Raw genomic sequence first — 17,024 nt, forward strand, 5'->3', positions numbered from 1 at the left:
AGCAGGCCTCCACGCACGACAAATGGTGCAGCGAGCAGGGTCTCCCGCACGACAGAAGGGCACAGATGGGCCTAGTTGAAGGTGCAGGAGCTTAACTGAAGTTTGGTCAAAGAATCTTTGTCACCTGCCACCCTCTCCTTGACTGAAGTGTGCAGAGCCTGTATGGAATTGGGACGAACCACACCCCTCTGGGTGCCTGAGGGGGAGGAAATGCAACCTGGGGAGGCCAGGTGGCAGAGCAGGAATGGTGGTTGCTGAAGGCAAGGAAGACAGAGCAGAGTGAGGGGGCAGGCAGGGGCCTGAGAAGATGGTCTCTGATGTCCCAAGTATCCACATCAGCCAGGCCCAGGAACCACTGCAGAATCCCTTCATGTGGGCCGTGTTCTCCTGATGCAGCTTGCCCACCCCCAAGCCACCCATGCAGGACAGGAGATCGAGGCTTCTCACTCCGGGTCCTAGGGGCAGAAAGACAAACCCGCACCACTCCTCGCAAGGTCCCTCTGCCAACTGGAGGTGGTAATTCCAAATTAGCAATGTCCCAGGTGTCAAGACCCATTTCCCACACCCTGGAGGGCTGCCTCCCATTGGGGCTCTGTCCCAAGCTGACCCTCTTGCCAGCTCCTGCAGCAATGCCAAAAAGAGCTCACATCTCCAAAAGACCAGATGCCTGCAGAGACTTCCTTTTGAACAGCCAGAGCGGAGGCACAAGCACCTCCCCCCTCCCAGAGGTCAGGGCTGGCCTGGCTCTGAGGTCCGTGTGCACACACCTGAGCTGCCCCCAGAAACCAATCACAGGGGAAAGTGACAGCCATTCCTGTAACATCACAACCACCGCAGGCTCTTTCAGAGAATCGGGTCCTTGCTGCCTGGGGTAGTTCCCAGTTTGCAGCAGAAATTGCTTTGGGGTTGGTTCCTTTAAACTCCAATTCACAGCACTGACTGGCTGTGATCGCTCCAATTATAGGTTCAAAGATTTCTGAGCCGCAGAGAAACTTTCTGTGCTGGCCACCCACCTCATACCACTCCCACGCACAAGCCCAGAAAACACGCTGGAATGTGACACAAGGGGATGGCTCCTAGAGACTGGCCCCTTCCATTCCCCATGAGGTCCGCAGCCCCGTCTCTGGGAGTCCCTGCCCTTCAGATTTGGCTCCCCCACATTGCCCGCCTTGAGCTTCCATGTGGCATCAGGCAAATTCCAGCTCCCCAGACAGGCCTGGGCTACAGTGGAAGCTATGTCCTGACCCCCCACCCCGGTCCCAGAGGTACTTCCAGGGCCCTGTCCACTCTCCCACTGGCTCCAGGGTCAGTAACCACTGGAAGCCCTCTCCAACCAGGAGCCCAGGTCCTACTTCTCCTGAGGTCCCAGGTCCCAGAGGCTGCCCTGAACGTGTGGAGGAACTTGAGGCCCGAGAGCTGCCCTGGGGAGGGTTGGGGACAGGGGAGTTGCCCTAGGGGAGCTGCTGGGGGGGGCAGTTACTACACTGACCTTGGGGCAGTCAGTCGCACTGAGTACATTAGCCACCTAACAACCTTCCAGGGCCCGCTGTCTCACTTTGAAACAGCTAAACAAACTGGGGACCAAACGATGAAGTCTAAGGCTGTCCAGTGACCCAGCCAGGCCCAGCCATCTCCTCTTCCCATGGCTCTTTCCCACAGGTGTCCCTGGAGGCCGACCAGACCCTAATGCTTCACAAACACACATACAGACATGCGCGGAGCGAAAGGTTTGAAGAATTCGCTTGAAGGAAACGCCAGCAGTGGTTTGCTGGTTCACCGGGCACGCAGGTCCTCTAGGGACCGACCCCCAGACCCCAGCCCCGGAGGTCCGGTCGGCTGGGCCAGCCCCTTGCACCCGGCGCGAACGCCGGAGGTACATCTTACCCGCGCGCCGCCGCCCCAGGCCCGCGCCCAGGAGCCAACGGCCTCGGGTGCACAGTGGACGAGCTCGCGCCCCTCTCCGTCCGGCCGCGCCCCCGCCTCGGCCCCGCCCCCGCCGCGCAGGACCGCCCCGGCCGCCCCGCGCACCCCGAAACCCAGACCGGCCCCGGGTGCGAGAAGGCTCCGGCTCGCCCGCAGGCCCGGGATCCTCCACCTCGCCCGGCCATGCGCCCCTCCCCGCCCCAGGGCCGCGCGCAGTGGGTCACGGGACCGCGGGGCGGGATGGGGGCGGGAGCGGGGCCAGGGCGGAAGTGCCGGTGGCAGGCACTGCTGCCCGCTGTTGGTGACCCGCTCCTTCTCAGCCCTGTACTGCTCTCAACCCACTGCGCCAGACCCCGCGGTTCTGTGTCATGTGGCTTCTATCCCTGATCACGAGCCAGGGCCGGGACCTCTAGGTGAAGATGGTCAGATACCGGCCGAGAATCTGTAGGTGTCCTGGTTCAGGAGGGTCTCAGGGAGTTACATGCCAGGTTATTGTTTCCTGGGTTCTGCTGGGGCCGGGGGCGGGGATGTGGGGGGGTGTCTCCCGTTACGGAGACCGCTGGGAAGGACTTCAGAAAGGCGTTTGGCTCCTGGATTATTTGGGTCTGGGGTCGCAGGGGGAGGGTAGTACCTGGGTCTCAGGGTCTAAGGGAGAATGGTACCTGGGTCTGGGGTCTCAGGGAGGGTAGTGTCGGGTTGGGGTCTCAGGAGCGGAGCTTACTTGAGCCAGTTGCATTCCCTCCCAAGGGTCTCTTGTGACAAGCCAATCTTTGCCGTGTGCCATGGTGGTGCTGTGGGCACTCGCTCTGGCCTTGGCTGCAGGTCTGGCCGCTGCCAGCCCACCTAACATCGTGCTGATCTTTGCTGATGACCTGGGCTATGGGGACCTGGGCTCCTACGGCCACCCCAGCTCCACCACCCCCTACCTGGACCAGCTGGCCTCAGGGGGGCTTCGGTTCACCGACTTCTATGTACCGGTGTCTCTGTGCACGCCCTCCCGGTGAGCAAGCGCACCCACCCGGGCCATCCAGCTCCTCCAGCTGCACCATGGATTGCAGTGGGGTGGAAGAGGGTCTGTCTCCCTGGCCTTGCGTTCGCCTCACCTTCCTTTCTCTCTGCTCACCGGCTCTGTGACTTGCCCTGCAGGGCTGCCCTCCTGACCGGCCGACTCCCAGTTCGGATGGGCCTGTACCCCGGAGTTCTGGAACCCGGCTCCCGAGGGGGCCTACCCCTGGAGGAGGTGACACTGGCTGAAGTCCTGGCTGCCCGAGGCTACCTGACAGGGATGGCTGGCAAGTGGCATCTTGGGGTGGGGCCTGACGGGGCCTTTCTGCCCCCCCATCAGGGCTTCCATCGATTTCTGGGCATCCCCTACTCCCATGACCAGGTAGGAATCGCCAGCGCCCTCAGCTGCCCTCCTGTCCACCTCTGCCAGCCCCCTCCCCTTGACCTTCAGCCCCACCCCACAGCCCAGATCCCTGAATGGAGCCGCTCCCCCAGGGCCCTTGTCAGAACATGACCTGCTTCCCGCCGACCACCCCCTGCGATGGCATCTGTGACCAGGGCCGAGTCCCTATCCCGCTACTGGCCAACCTGTCTGTGGAGGCGCAGCCCCCGTGGCTGCCCGGACTCGAGGCACACTATGTGGCCTTTGCTCGCCACCTCATGGCTGATGCCCAGCGCCAGGGCCGCCCGTTCTTCCTGTACTACGCCTCCCACGTGAGTGGCCCGGCCCCGCCCCCTGGGCCGACCTGAGCCCGCCCCCTGCGCTGTCCGGGCCCTGCCCAGACTAACGACAGTCTCCGCCCCCAGCACACCCACTACCCCCAGTTTAGTGGGCAGAACTTCGCCAGGCGCTCAGGCCGCGGGCCGTTCGGGGACTCCTTGATGGAGCTGGATGCGGCTGTGGGGGCACTGATAACGGCCCTGGGGGACTTGGGGCTGCTTGGAGAAACACTGGTCATCTTCACCGCAGACAATGGGTATGGTGGCGGGAGGGGGGGGGAGGGGGGAGGGGGGAGGGGGACACACTGGGGAATGCCAGTTGGTCCCTCACAGGCCAGGCACTGGGTCTCCCCATCTTGACTGCTGGCCGAGGACAGCAGGATAAGAGGGTCTCAGAAGACGCTGGCCATGTTCTGGTGGCTTTCAGGTGCATGTGGGAGGTGGGAGCACAAGAGCATACAGGTGGTGGTCTTGGTAGGACAGGGAGGGGACAGGCGCGTGCTGGCGGCTTCTGGGCATGCTGTGTAACTTAGACGTCAGGCTTGGCCACCCTGCGCTCCCTGTGGCTGACGACCTCCTGTGTGTGGCAGACCGGAGACCATGCGGATGTCCCACGGCGGCTGCTCTGGCCTCCTGCGGTGTGGGAAGGGAACCACCTTCGAGGGTGGTGTCCGAGAGCCTGCCGTGGCCTTCTGGCCAGGCCACATCGCTCCCGGTCAGTCTTCAGGCCCTCTGCTCAGGGAACCCGGCCCCCTGGCCCCAACCCTGATGGTGAATGGAGTGACCACACAGCCCTCTGCCCCCAGGCGTGACCCACGAGCTGGCCAGCTCCCTGGACCTACTGCCCACCCTGGCAGCCCTGGCCGGGGCCCCACTGCCCAATGTCACCTTGGATGGGGTCGATCTCAGCCCGCTGCTGCTGGGCACAGGCAAGGTAGGGCCAGCGCCCCGGCTCCTCTCACCCCTTCCCTCCCTGAGGGAGCAAATCCAAGTGCTGCCGCCCCAGGGTCCTGGGTGGGCATGGCCAGGGCCTGAGCCAGGGCTGGTCAGTGCCCAGGGCCCTGCCCCACCCCGTGACCCTGCCTTTGCCCCCAGAGCCCCCGGCAGACTCTGTTCTTCTACCCGGCCTCCCCAGATGAGATCCGGGGCGTCTTTGCCGTGCGGAGCGGGAAGTACAAGGCCCACTTCTTCACCCAGGGTAACTGCCCCCAGCCCTGCTGACCCCCGCGGCCCCAGGGCCTGGTGCCTTCGCTCGCTGGTGTCCTGAGCACAGGTGTGCCCCCTCCCCAGGCTCTGCCCACAGCGACACCACGGCGGACCCTGCCTGCCACGCTGCCAGCCCCCTGACTGCCCACGAGCCCCCTCTGCTCTTTGACTTGTCTCAGGACCCTGGTGAGAACTACAACCTCCTGGGGTGTGCGGCCCAGGTCACCCCAGAGGCCCTGCAGGCGGTGAAGCAACTCGAGCTGCTCAAGGCCCAATTTGATGCAGCCATGACCTTCAGCCCCAGCCAGATGGCCCGGGGGGAGGACCCTGCCCTGCAGGTCTGCTGTCGGCCGGGCTGCAGTCCCTGGCCATCCTGCTGCCATTGCCCAGAGCCCCAGCCCTGAGGGCACTGGCAGAGGCCAGCCCAGGCCCTGCGCCCCAAGGTGTATGGTGGCCATTGCTGGGGCGCAGGTGTGGACGTGGTTTGTACCCGGTGACCAAATAACACCAGCTGACACCGAATAACACCAGGTGTGCTAATCCATCTAACCCTTGTGACCGCAAGAGGCAGGTGTATTCTGCCTGTGTCACAATGGAGAAAGCTGAAGTGTGGCACAGTCAGCGTCTTGTCTGAGGTCACCAGCCAGTAAGAGGCTGGGCTGGGATTGGACCCAGGCATCAGGGCTCTGGGACCCACCCCCTGCTTGGCGATGGGTGTGTCCACTCATGGGAGCTGTGCAGAGTGCCTTTGTGACAGGAACGGGGTGGGGAGGGACAGAAGACCCCAAGGTGAGAGCAGCCATGAGAGCCAGGTTCTCCTGGAGGCCCAGGGCCAGACCTCCTTGGCTCTTATCAGGAACCTGGCTGCAGGTGGGTGATGAGCTGCAAGGGCCAGGTGGGGATCAGGGGGCCGGGCCCGCCAGCTTCAAGGAAGGCAGGTCAACAGCTCCTAAAATAGCTCCCCACCCCACCCCACCCCCAAAGCTCTGCATTTCCAGTCTGGGTACACTTCTGTCCCCTGGCTTCACCTTTGACCCTGTGTGAACCATTCTCCATCCGGCAGACAAAGTGATCTCTTAAAAACCTGTCAGGTTTGGGTCCATCCCTGCTCAGAACTCTGCAGGCTCAGGATGAAGTCCAGACTCACACAGTGGTCTCCATGCCCTCGCCCCGAGGGCTGCCTGACCCCTCATCATGCCCTCTGCAGAGAGGACCTCTTTACTGCCTGCCCACATCTGTGCAGCCATGCCAGGGCCTTGTGAAGTTCCCACGTGTGCTCCTAGGGCACAGGCAGACCCCGCGTGCTCCAGCCGCATTGGTTGAGTGAGGGTAGTGCCATGTGGGTGCTCCAGGCCCCAAAATGGGGCGTCTGTCCTCGTGGCAGACCAAACAGCTGTCCCCTTCTTCACTGGCAGGCCCCACCTTTTCAGTGGTGGTCGATGGCCAGTCAGTCCAGTGATTGGTCCAGCAGTAGCATGTGACCAAGAGTCCTGGTCAGTGGACAGTCAGAGCAGTGTGCTGGGGCCCTGGGCCATCCGGTGGCAGTGAGAGTGGGTCCGTGGTGTCACTAAGCCTGACCAGACATTGTGCAGTGGCTGCATTGTCTCCGGCCCTTTACCTTCAAAGCTCAGTGTAAGGAAGCAAACGCTGCTGTTTAAGCTGCTGCCGCTGGGTCATCTCTTCCTTGCAGGGGAAAGCGGTCCTCTTGGGATGGGGTGTGTGGTGGGCACATGCAGGTGCCTGAGTGTGTCTGTGCTGTCACATGGCGCTGAGGCCCTTCTGTGCCCTCCATGTGACTCTCCCGTCACATCTAGTCTGCTTTGGGGACTGCACTGACCATGCCCCGAGTCTCACAGGGCGGTGGTTCCCTTCAGGACCCCTGCAGCCACTGATGTGGGTCCCACGTGGACTGGGCGTGCCCACCCGCACCCCCCGCAGCCTGCAGCTTCTCTCCGCTGGGGCCAGTCACATCGGGGTGCTTTGGTTTCAGGGTAAAGACAGAGGACCTCAGGCAGGTGCACGTCTGTGTGGGATCTGAGACAGGAGCTCCAGCAGCCCCCCAACCCCTGCACCACTGCAGGCACCTTCAGGTCTGCAGCCACACCTGCAGCGCGAGCATCAGTCCCTTCCTTAGTTCCACATGTACTCACCGCCTAGTGCCCTGCAGTGCCTGGGCACAGGATTCCAGAGGGCCCCACCCCACCCCTGCTCCGTGATGCTAACCGTCTAGCGAAGGACAGGAGACCATCCCTGGGTCTCACACACGCATGGGCTTTCATGATAGAGCCAGCACCTCATGGGTGGGGCGTGTGGACATTGCCTGGGGAGGGACACGAGGGGACGAACGGGTGCTGCCAGTGGTCCCCACCTTGACGAGGGGTGGGGGGCATGGTGCAGACGTGTGTATGAAGCAGTCCAGCTGCACGCTTCAGCTGTGTGTACTTTATGATGGCTTGTGTGTATCTCCTACTTCAGTGGAGATAAAAATGGAACCGTGATGAATGCCACAGAGGAAGAGTGGGGTGTGAGGTGAGACCAGGCAGCGTGCTTCTCTGCCGGCTGACATTCTGTCCCCTGAGTTCAGACCCACCATCTACCTGCAAGAGTCCTGCCACCATTCCATTCACCTTGGTTTTGCAACAGTGCTTTTGGGACTGGAAAAGCCCGTTTGTCATGTTAGCAGCTTTAGTGCAATGCCCCGCCCTCATACAGGCACTGGAGTGTGCAAACATCCCTGCACACATGCACACACTCCTGTCGTGTCCCGAATGCTGTCCCCAGTGGCCCCGCACTCCACTTTCTCCTCTGCTGCTGACGCTACGGCCACTTGCCTGCGAGCCTGACCTCATCCTTCACCTGCCTGGCGGGTGGAAGGAACCGAGAGTGCTGAGGGCCGACAGCGAACCAACAGGGCGGTGCCGTGGTTCCCTTCAGTGTGTCAGGAAGAGAGCCGGGTGACCCGCAGGTAGAAGGCCAGCTGGCCGGGAGACCCCACCCCCCTTCCTCCCCAGAACCCTCTTGCTCATTCCCCCACTCGCCTATCCCCCAAGTGACCAGAAGGGGGAGCAAAAGGGACGTTTCCGTGGAATATTTAAATCAGTCTTTTTGAATGTTTTTAATCAAAAGTGAGTTTGTTGGAGCGCCCCAGGCAAGGCCTCCGTCCCGGGTAGGCCACGCCCCCAGCGTGTGCATTTCACTCAGTTCTAATCTCACTCTCATTTTTCACCCTGGACACTGCCTTTCTGATGCCCCTGGGATGAGTCCTGTCACCTCCTTGACCCCAGACCTGGTGTAGGGGCAGCAGTACTGGGGGGGGGGGGGGCGGGAAGGAGAGGAGTGCACTTATTTATGCCCCTTAGCCTGCTCCTTTGTGTGAAGACCCCTCCTCAGGGTGGTCACAGCCGTCAGACCCTGGGCATGACCCCCCCAGCACAAACCTCATCCTCCTTGGCAGGCCCCGCAAGCGAGGAGGGAGAGCTGAGCCCCTCCCCTCTGGCATCTCTGGAGAAGGGACCCAAAGGGGAAAGGGGTTGGGGGGGTCATCTGAGCCAACAGGCAATGGGGCCCTGTAGGGAGGGAGCAGGTGGGGGTGGGCGGCCCAGGATTCCGCAGCAAGAGTGGGAACACTTCACAAGGAGCAGCCATTGCATCAGACGCTGAGGGTCCAGAGCCCGCCCTCCCCAGGGAGCCCCCAGTTCCTTGTTGGGGAGTAGCAGCCCTCCAGCCTGGAGGGACTGTCCATCCAGCTGCTGTCCCCGCCCAGAAGTGGGTCTCTAGCAGGTGGAGACCCACTGAGTGGGGAAGGGCCCGTTCATCTGCTACAGCAGACCTGGGCTGCTCATCATCAAGGTGACCACCTGCCCTCTGTAGCGCCCTCATCTTGCCTTCTTTCTCACCTGGGAGTCCAACAACCTCCCAATACATCCCCATTTGGTTAAGTACCCAGAGTCACTTTCTGTGGGTTGGCTGTGCCAACAGAATGATCACTGACAGAGAAGAACACTATATACTAACCCCACGCTCCCAATCCCAGCAAATGTGGGCTGGGGGCAAGCAAAATGAGCCATGGCCCCTGCAACAGGGGATGGATGCTGCCACAAGTCGTGTGCTGTTTGGGGTGCAGGATGGGGCACTGCTTCCAGGAGACATGGAGGCAGAGCCCTGTGGGTCCTCATGTGCCCACACTGCCACCCTCTCCGGGATGTGTCCTCCTGGTGGAGGGGTCACGTGACCTCCTCCCTCTCCTTTGCCTCCCCAGACTGGACAAGTCACCTGGACTGAGACACTTCTCCATGTGAGCTGGATAATCCAGTCCCTCACTGAGGGGGCCCCTGAGGGAGGACAGCACAAGGGCCTGGACACTGGTGGGGCTGAGACAGCAGACTCTGCCCTTCCCAGAGGCTTCACGACCCTCAGCTGAACTTGAGTAAGAGCAAGGCTGCAGACACTGGGGTGGTCGGCCTCCTCTTCAGGTAAATCTCATGCAGGATGCCCCAAAGTGGTGCAGGTGGGTCGTGTGTCCAGGGTACAGGCTATATAGATGAAGGCTGCTGCATTGGTGGCCTGTGGGGCAGTGAGTGGATTCCTGCAGGGGTTTGTACCAGGCCCCTATGTACCAAGGACTGGCCGCTCCTGTCTGCTCCAGATTTGCACAAAGGAAATAAGAAATGAAATCAAAGTTGTTCTTTTGTCGTCAACTCAAATAATGTCCGAGACAGCTTTTAGGGCTGAGTCCTTCAATCCTGTCTGCGAGGGAGGGCGTCACTCATAGGTGCTCGCACTTGACTTTGGCTTCTGTGAGATGGGCTGTAAGCTGGATTTTATGCCAATTCCATAAAACACAACCCCAGGGGGTGGGAGGCACATTCACAAAGAGACCCATGCTGAGCACCAGATCCTGTCCCACCCATGCGTCTCACATCTGCAAACCAGTGGCGGCCCTAAGGGTAAGGAGCCTGGATGGGACCCAGCTCTGCTGGGTACCAGGCAGTGAGCCTAAGGTCCCCTCAGGACGAGACGCCCGGTGCTGACACCAGTGACTTCATAGCATCGGTCATTTCATTGGCTACTTAGCTTTACTCTTTTTGCCTTGACTTCGTCCTTGATCCCCCAGTCTCCTTCTGCCCTCCAGCAGAATAAAACAAAACCCAAGTATAGAAAGGAGACTGAAAGAAAAATACACCAGAACATTAGCAGTAATTCTTTGAGAGCCTGGAAACTGCTCCCTGGGACTCTGTCCCCACAGGGTCTCTAATAAGCAACATGTAATACTTGAAAGAAGACACACTCGGTCCCAGCCTGGCAACGGTGGCCGTCAGCCTCCTCTGCCCCCATCCAGCCATCAGCACGCTCCGTGTAGCACAGCTCTGCGGATTGATTTTCCCGTAATAGCACAACAAATATTTTCTGTATTATTACTGAATATTAGTAAGCTCACTTTTTTCACATGTGCCCAATTAGGTAAATACACCTTAATTTAATTAACCCAACTGGTCAAAATGTAGATTACTTTTGTGTTTTCAGTATTCTGGGGTTTTTTGTTGTTGTTCCCCCCTCCCCCCTTTCTTCTGCCTCCTCTCCCCACCTCCAGTTCAAGCTGTTGTTTCTCAGTCTAGCTGACCGCTGATCACTCTTGCTGGCCACCGGCCACCCATGGTGAAACATAGCAGGCCACGGCAGCCCACGCAGCTCACGCCAGTTCACGCCAGCTCACGCCAGCTCACGCCAACTTCCGGCTGCTCACAGCAGCCCAGTTCCAGGGAGAACCGTTGTTCACAATCTTAGCAATAGAGGGCGCAGCACCCTGGCCGACGTGGGAATCGAACCATCTGCCTTTGGCATTAGGAGCTCGGTGCTCCAACCACCTGAGCCATCGGGCCAGCCCGTTTTTGGTATTCTGAACACTGTGTAGAAAGCTTTTGTTTAGGATGCCATCTGAGCTCAACTTCCAGAAGCCAGTCCTGGCAGTGGAGGTCAGCTCACTCAGCACACTGGGTTCCAAGGCCTCGGGCTCGCATGCCAGACGCTGCACAGCTCCGGGAGGACCGGGGATGGGGCTCCAGCCACAGCCCTGCACGGACTCTCCCACAGCCTCTGCTGGGGCAGGCAGGAGCCACCTGACCCACCTCCAGGCCCCCTGCGCCCAGGACAGTAGGTGCCTATGGGAAGCTCCAGGGTTCCAAGGGCAGAAATGGAGGCAGGGGAGAGGGGCCAGAGAGGCAGGGACAGGCCAGGCTGAGGGTCAGCAGGGAGACAGGACAGATGAAGAAGTGGTGGCCCACTCGGGTCTGTTTAAAAGCCTTGGTCTGGTTGCAGGCGCAGCTGGATTCAGGCACAGGTGGAGGCAGGGAACCTGGAGGAGGCTGTTGCACCCAGGAGGAAAGTCTAGGTGCTTTGATCCTGGCAGAGTTGAGGTGATGGGTAAGGGTCAAGGTGACAGCAGGGGTGTGTGCAGGGGGACTCCAGGACTCCGGCTCAGGCGACTGGGACAAATGTAAAACGCAGAACATAGACAAGTCGGGGCAGGTGTGGACAAGGCTCATGAGTTTATAGGATCTGGCAGTTTAGGTCCCAGAACCTCAGTATCTTGTGAAGAAGCGGCCATTGTATTTACAGAGCTCTACAAAGCACCAGCCGGGGACTGGCCATGCGAGTGCCCTGGAGATCAGCTGGCGGGCAAGCTGGGGCACAGCTCATGGCTCAGCCCCGGCTGATCAGATAGACCGCCAGGCCCTTGGCACAGGGAGGTCCCAGGCAAGAAGACCCAGGACTGAACCTTGGTGGGTCTGGAGCTCAGCTGAGCTTGGAGTCCCCGACGTCTGGGAAGGAGCCTGAGATGGACAAGGGCAGTGGGAGAGCGGGCTGGGGAATTCCCACCCCAGAGCCGGTGAGGGGAGGTGGGTGGCAGGTCCCCACAGTGGGGCAGCCATGGGGTCTGAGGGCCCCGCACCGAGCCCAGGTGCAGAGGGGGTGCACATTTCAAACACACACGTCCTGGGGTGCTCTCTGCCTCTTTACAACTTAAATCAGTTGGAAACTTTCAGACCGTCTGCTTGATGTTCTGGAGTATGGTTCACAAGCTGCTTTCCACTGGGCTACTAGTCTGGCGGTGTGCCATCCACGTGCTAAAGGGCTGGGTCATTTATTGACCCTTAAGACTGTGACTATATTTCTGTTTGTTGGCCGCCCTTACTTTGAGTATGGGTATGTGATTTTTATAGACAGACGTTTCCAACTTGTACGTAATGCACTTGTCCATTTTCTTCTCACCCGCACTTCATAGCCTCCACCTCTTTGTCATCCTGCTGTTGCCCTTGTCCTGGGCTCAGGGGGAGGGACCCCAGCCACACTCAGGAGGGCACTGACCGCCACGCTGCCCTCAGCCCCTGACCGCAGGGGTTCACGGGGGGGCAAGGAGCCAGGAAGCCCTTTGTCCAAGGGCAGTATCTACAATCACCCAGGGGCATAGTGGAAAATGCTCACCTCTTTTCTTCTGGAGTTCCATGTATTTTTGAAATACCAACTTTACGATCTAAGCAGATGGACCCGTGCCCTCTCCCAGTGCACATACACTCGTGACACGTACTCAAAGCGTCTCCCCAGCCCGGGGCTCTGAAGGTGGGAGGCACACGCCTTGTGTGGCCACCTTGCGTGACCAGCGCCCTTTCTCTCTGGCCCATCAAGGCTGTTTGGGGAGAAGTCCAGGGGCCTGGCATGATTTCACAGAGCACTGGAGGGTGGAACTGCCCACGGATACCTCACAGGGGTCTTGGTGCCCACTGCCAGGGTTGCACCTGGGCCCCTGGCTGCGTATCTGTCCCCACAGAAACACACACACTCACACCAAGCAGACAGTTTATTCAGGTGCTGGACTGCGGGCAGTTTGCAGTGGCAAAGCGGACGCTGGTGTGGGGTCGTGGGCGGGCCCTCCTCCAGCAAAGTCTGGGGCTTGGGGTGAGCTTCAGGGACTACTAGTGTCCACAGGCCCCTCTGGGGAACCCCTCGCTGCTCCCCCCTGAGCTCCATGAGGGGCACTGTGGGGTCCCTCTCTGTCCCTGTGGCCAAGGATGGGGTGGCCCCTTGAGATTCACTATAAAAATTAAAATTCCTTTTAAATCACAGGCGAGGGGCGGGAGGGGGCCACCTGGGAGCCTGACGTCACCAGGAACCTAGAGCCTGGCTTTCCCCCACACCCCCTCCCGGCTCTGACCCCAAAGTAAAGAGCAGAGGGCAGAGTTTGCAGGCATGGAGGGGCAGGCAGACACAGAGAAGGATCAGAGGGAAGCAGCCCCTGCAGAGCAGGGAGGAGCCCTGGACAGCAGGTCCCACGCGCCCCCAATCCAGTCCTTGCCAAAGCCGCGTGGCCTGAAACACCCCAGCCCCAGTTGCACCCTGAGTGGGAGCATGGTGGGCTGCTACTCCAGGTAGATGTCCTCTGTGGGGCAGGCGTACTCCAGGTGCTCCTGGTAGTACTCCAGGAAGGCGCGGCTGAAGGAGAGAGCCGGCCACCAGCACTCAGAGTGCTGCATCGTCCGGGTCCTCGTCCCTCCCTCCCACCCACCCAACCTGCCCAGCACCCCCAGATGGCAGCCCCCAGCTGTCCTTTTCCTTACTCTCTGGCCTCAAGGCCTCACTCTTACCCCAATCCCTCACCTGCACAACGTGTCTGCAGCATTTCCACCCCCAGTATGTCCCCCCAGTTCCTGCCTCAACTTTCCAGCCACCATCTTGCTGCTCACCTACCTGCCCTCTGGCTTCTGCCCAAGCTCTCCTCCCCACTCCTGTCCCCAGTGCCCCAACCTCACGTCAAGGCTGTTTTCCCAGCCCCGCTCACCCACGGCCCTGCCTGCAGCTGCACCCCTCCCAGCCAGCCACCCTACCTTAATCCCTCGGCCCCCACTCACCCCACACTCTGGGCCACGGGCCGCATGGACTCTTGGGACACAAAGACGTGGCAGGCAAAGCGGCTGAGCAGGGGATGTTTAGTGATGAAGCCGAAATAGCTGCAAGGGAGTCGGGCACAGGGTGTCAGGGTCGCGGCCCACGCCTCAGCCCCGTGATCTGGAGCAGACGCAGGGACAGAGGCTGGGGGACAGGTGGGGACAGGAGATGTGTGGGTCCCACACTTAAAGATTCAAAGGCGCCTTTTTGGCTCTGGTCCAAACATAATGCTAGGCACCTATGAGGGGCTAGGTCTGCTCAACTGTCCACAACGGGCTGTCCAGTAGCACCTCCTTCCCCGAGCCACTGCCTGTGCCTGGACCATGGACCACAGCGAGGCCTCTCCCCTGCCTCTGTCTCAGCTGTTACGCCTTGCTTGTGTCAGCTGGAACCCTGTGCCTGCCCAGCTCCACGTGTCCTGAGCTCGACTGCAGCCCCCGATCTGTGAAACCCTCTTCCTGCAGAAGAACTTGGCTCTGTCACTTGTCTAGTCACTACCTGATTCTGCTTCTCGTATGCCTTTCACAAACCTTTCTCCTCATCCAAGGCATCAAGGAAAGTGACTCCAGACTGTCCCACAGTGTGGGACTCGAGACCCCCAGCTGTGACCAATGTGATCCATGTTGAATGGCCTGGGGTTTTGTGGTCCCTCCACAGGGGAACCAGTCTCATCGCCAGCACAGCTCGTGCTCTCCATGAATGTCAGACTCATCTCCAACACCCCAGTCAGGTAATCACCTCCACAATCACCACCCTTAGTGCCACTTACCAAGTACCAGCACCATCCTCAGCCTCTTATGTTATTAACTCACAGAAGCCTCACAACAGCTGGTGAGACAAGGCAGTTAAGGTACAGAGGGGGTTGTTAACTTACCCTAGGACACACAGCCAGTCTGTGGCAGCCTGCAATCTTAAAGGCCACCCTCCTACCTCATCCAACATTCCCAATCTTCCTACTTGACAGTGAAACGCTGTACGGGCTGCCCAGCACTGTTTCATTAGTGCCTCCTCCCTGTGAGGGGCGGGCTGTTCTGGAGTGACAAGTGGTCGGGGGTCTGGGCCAGCACAGCAGCATCTTGTGCCTCCCCCACCAACTCCTCTTCGTCTGGGACCACTCTGACTATCCTGCTCACAGGTCACCATCCAGCCTACAGGCTTGAGCTTGTAGCATCCAGTCCCCCTCTTGAGAAATAATGCTATTCTTCGTCTCCTGTTGGCAGTGCCATCCCCAGTCCACTGTCCACATGGGCTGAGGGCAACCATGCAGACCAGGTCTCGTGGTGCCAGAGCTGCCTGTTGTCTGGCTGTGCCCGGGCACTCGACCCCAGCTCTGCACACGTCAGCAGCATCTGAACAGGGTCCCGTCACACCAGTTCCATCCTCACTGGACAAGCAGCCAGCTTGGGCTCTGGCCTCCTGAGGGTCGACACTGCCCCCAGACAGCCGACAGAGCCCTCCTTATTCTCTGAACCACGAGTGTCCAGATGACACACACGGGCCTCAACCTGTCCCCAGCCCCAGCCTCAGCAGTACTGTGCTCGTCTTGCGTCCTGCGTGCCCTTGAGGACCTATGTCCACCCTGTAACCCCATCGCATCCTTTTGAGCTCCTGGGTGGCCTTGTCTATCTCTCTGGTCACCTCCTCCTATCTCCTTCTGCCAGGACACCAGGACCCAGCAGGCAGGCGTTGGGCTGGGCAGGATGCCTGGAGGCCCCACAGCTGCTGGTCACAACGCTGGTCTATCCCTCCCCTTTCATGCCTGTCCATTCTCGCTTTGCCTGGCTATGCCATTTGCCTCATGGCCGCAGTTATCTGCCTGCTCCCAACTGACACCTGCTCTCCAGATCTCTCCCACACTCCAGACCCATGGAAAAGACACCACTTCAATGTCACCACATCTACAATTGAACACTGCGTCTTCAGGCTATCAGGTCCTCCACTCCGTGCTCCTCTTGGTATGTGGGTTCCTACCAGTCCTTCACACAGATGGCATGTCAATCAGGCCAGCTCCTACCACCAATCTACCTCCTGTCCCACCTCCCAAATGTGTCCAGGACACGACCCCTGGATGACCTCAGCCACTACCTGGATCCATCATCCACTGTGCACAGTGGCCAGAGCCAGCGTGTCAACCCGACTGTCACACTCCGGCCGCATCGCCAATGGGATGAAGCTCCTTGGCATAGTCAGAAGGGCACAGGTACCCCTAGTGTCCTTCCAGCCTCATCCCAGCCACTCCCTGAGATGCAAGTGCCCTCACCTGCAGCCGTGGCTCAGCTCCCTGAGGAACACCCACCTGTCACCTACATGCTTTTCGAGCTGTGCATAGTGGATCCCAGGAGAACCCCCGGTCTCACAGGGACTCACTGGAGTCCTATACAGACGTCTACCAGACCCCTACAGATACTTCTAGCACTGACTTGTCTGGGTGTGCACCTGTCTGCCCCCAGGCCAGATAGGTACCTGTGTGATCTGTGTTTCCTGAGCCCAGAGTAGGCACCACGTGAGTGCAGGTGGGTGCCCTCAGGGTGGTGGGTTCTCTTGGGGTGGTGGGACCCTCAGGATAGTGGGGACCTCGGGGTGATGAGGACCCCGGGGTGGTAGGGACCTCAGGCTGGAGGGGACCTCAGGGTGGTGGGGACCGGGAGGTAAGGCTCTTACCAGCTGTTGCGGGGGTGGCAGCCGCAGAAGGAGATATTCTTCATCTGGAAGAAGTGGCTGCAGTGCTGGAACTAAAGCAGAGGCGGGGGTTAGAGGCAGGCTGCCGGCCACTCCTGCCAACCCTGCCAGACGTCCCCGAGTCAGACCCTCCCAAGCCTCCCCTGTGTCTCTGGCCCCCACACCCCCACCTCGGGTCCACCACTTAGACTCAGCTTGACCCCCCGCAGAGAAATCTCAAGGTCACAGGAGGCAGGAGGACGCAGGTGGACGGTCAGTTTCCGGGCAGTGGCAATCTGGGGAAAAAGCCAGAGGAGAGCAGGTCTCAGGCCCTACAGGGTCTTTCTCTCCTTGGGTGGAAATTTCCGGTCATGTCTGAAGGTTCCTGGCACTGATTCTGGAACATGTGAGCTGGGGCCTGGCCATTCGAGTGTCACACCTGCCGGTCACCTCTGAGCACTCAGCCTGCCTTGTTTCCTCTGGTCCTCCAGCCAGGCCCACGGCCTCCACTGACCCCAACCTCCTCTCTGCCTCTCCCCGTGAGCTAGACAGGGAATCTCTACTGCAGGGCT

The 17,024-nt window shown here is 60.1% G+C and overlaps 2 protein-coding genes across 7 annotated transcripts in view; one reads left to right on the forward strand and one right to left on the reverse strand.

Moving 5' to 3' along the window:
- Window positions 1-2,034: 2,034 nt before the first annotated feature.
- On the forward strand, window positions 2,035-5,379 carry ARSA (arylsulfatase A). Of its 2 annotated transcripts, none has more exons than XM_019717835.3 (9): window positions 2,035-2,367; window positions 2,671-2,923; window positions 3,070-3,310; window positions 3,424-3,642; window positions 3,736-3,905; window positions 4,239-4,363; window positions 4,455-4,582; window positions 4,784-4,846; window positions 4,939-5,136. In XM_019717835.3, exons 1-9 carry the CDS (start codon window positions 2,343-2,345, stop codon window positions 4,993-4,995), a joined length of 1,281 nt encoding a protein of 426 aa, XP_019573394.2. In that variant the 5' UTR covers window positions 2,035-2,342; the 3' UTR covers window positions 4,996-5,136. The 2 variants fall into 2 exon arrangements, with proteins under 2 accessions (XP_019573394.2, XP_019573392.2); XM_019717833.3 differs by having other exon boundaries at window positions 2,037-2,367; window positions 4,744-4,846; window positions 4,939-5,379.
- A 7,312-nt stretch (window positions 5,380-12,691) lies between these two features.
- Window positions 12,692-17,024, reverse strand: part of MAPK8IP2 (mitogen-activated protein kinase 8 interacting protein 2) — a 29,001-nt gene continuing 24,668 nt past the window's right edge. For all 5 annotated transcript variants that reach the window (XM_088795495.1, XM_088795494.1, XM_088795493.1 and 2 more), the window contains exons 9-12: window positions 16,644-16,748; window positions 16,456-16,526; window positions 13,758-13,856; window positions 12,692-13,341 (exon numbers count right to left, since the gene is read on the reverse strand). In XM_088795495.1, the coding sequence (XP_088651621.1) occupies window positions 13,269-13,341; window positions 13,758-13,856; window positions 16,456-16,526; window positions 16,644-16,748 (348 nt within the window). In that variant the 3' untranslated portion in view covers window positions 12,692-13,268. The remainder of the gene's footprint in view (window positions 13,342-13,757; window positions 13,857-16,455; window positions 16,527-16,643; window positions 16,749-17,024) is intronic.

Source organism: Rhinolophus sinicus, chromosome 1 (genome assembly GCF_057876585.1).
Source record: "Rhinolophus sinicus isolate RSI-liver-muscle chromosome 1, RSI-T2T, whole genome shotgun sequence".
In the NCBI taxonomy this organism is placed as follows: Eukaryota; Metazoa; Chordata; class Mammalia; order Chiroptera; family Rhinolophidae; genus Rhinolophus; species Rhinolophus sinicus.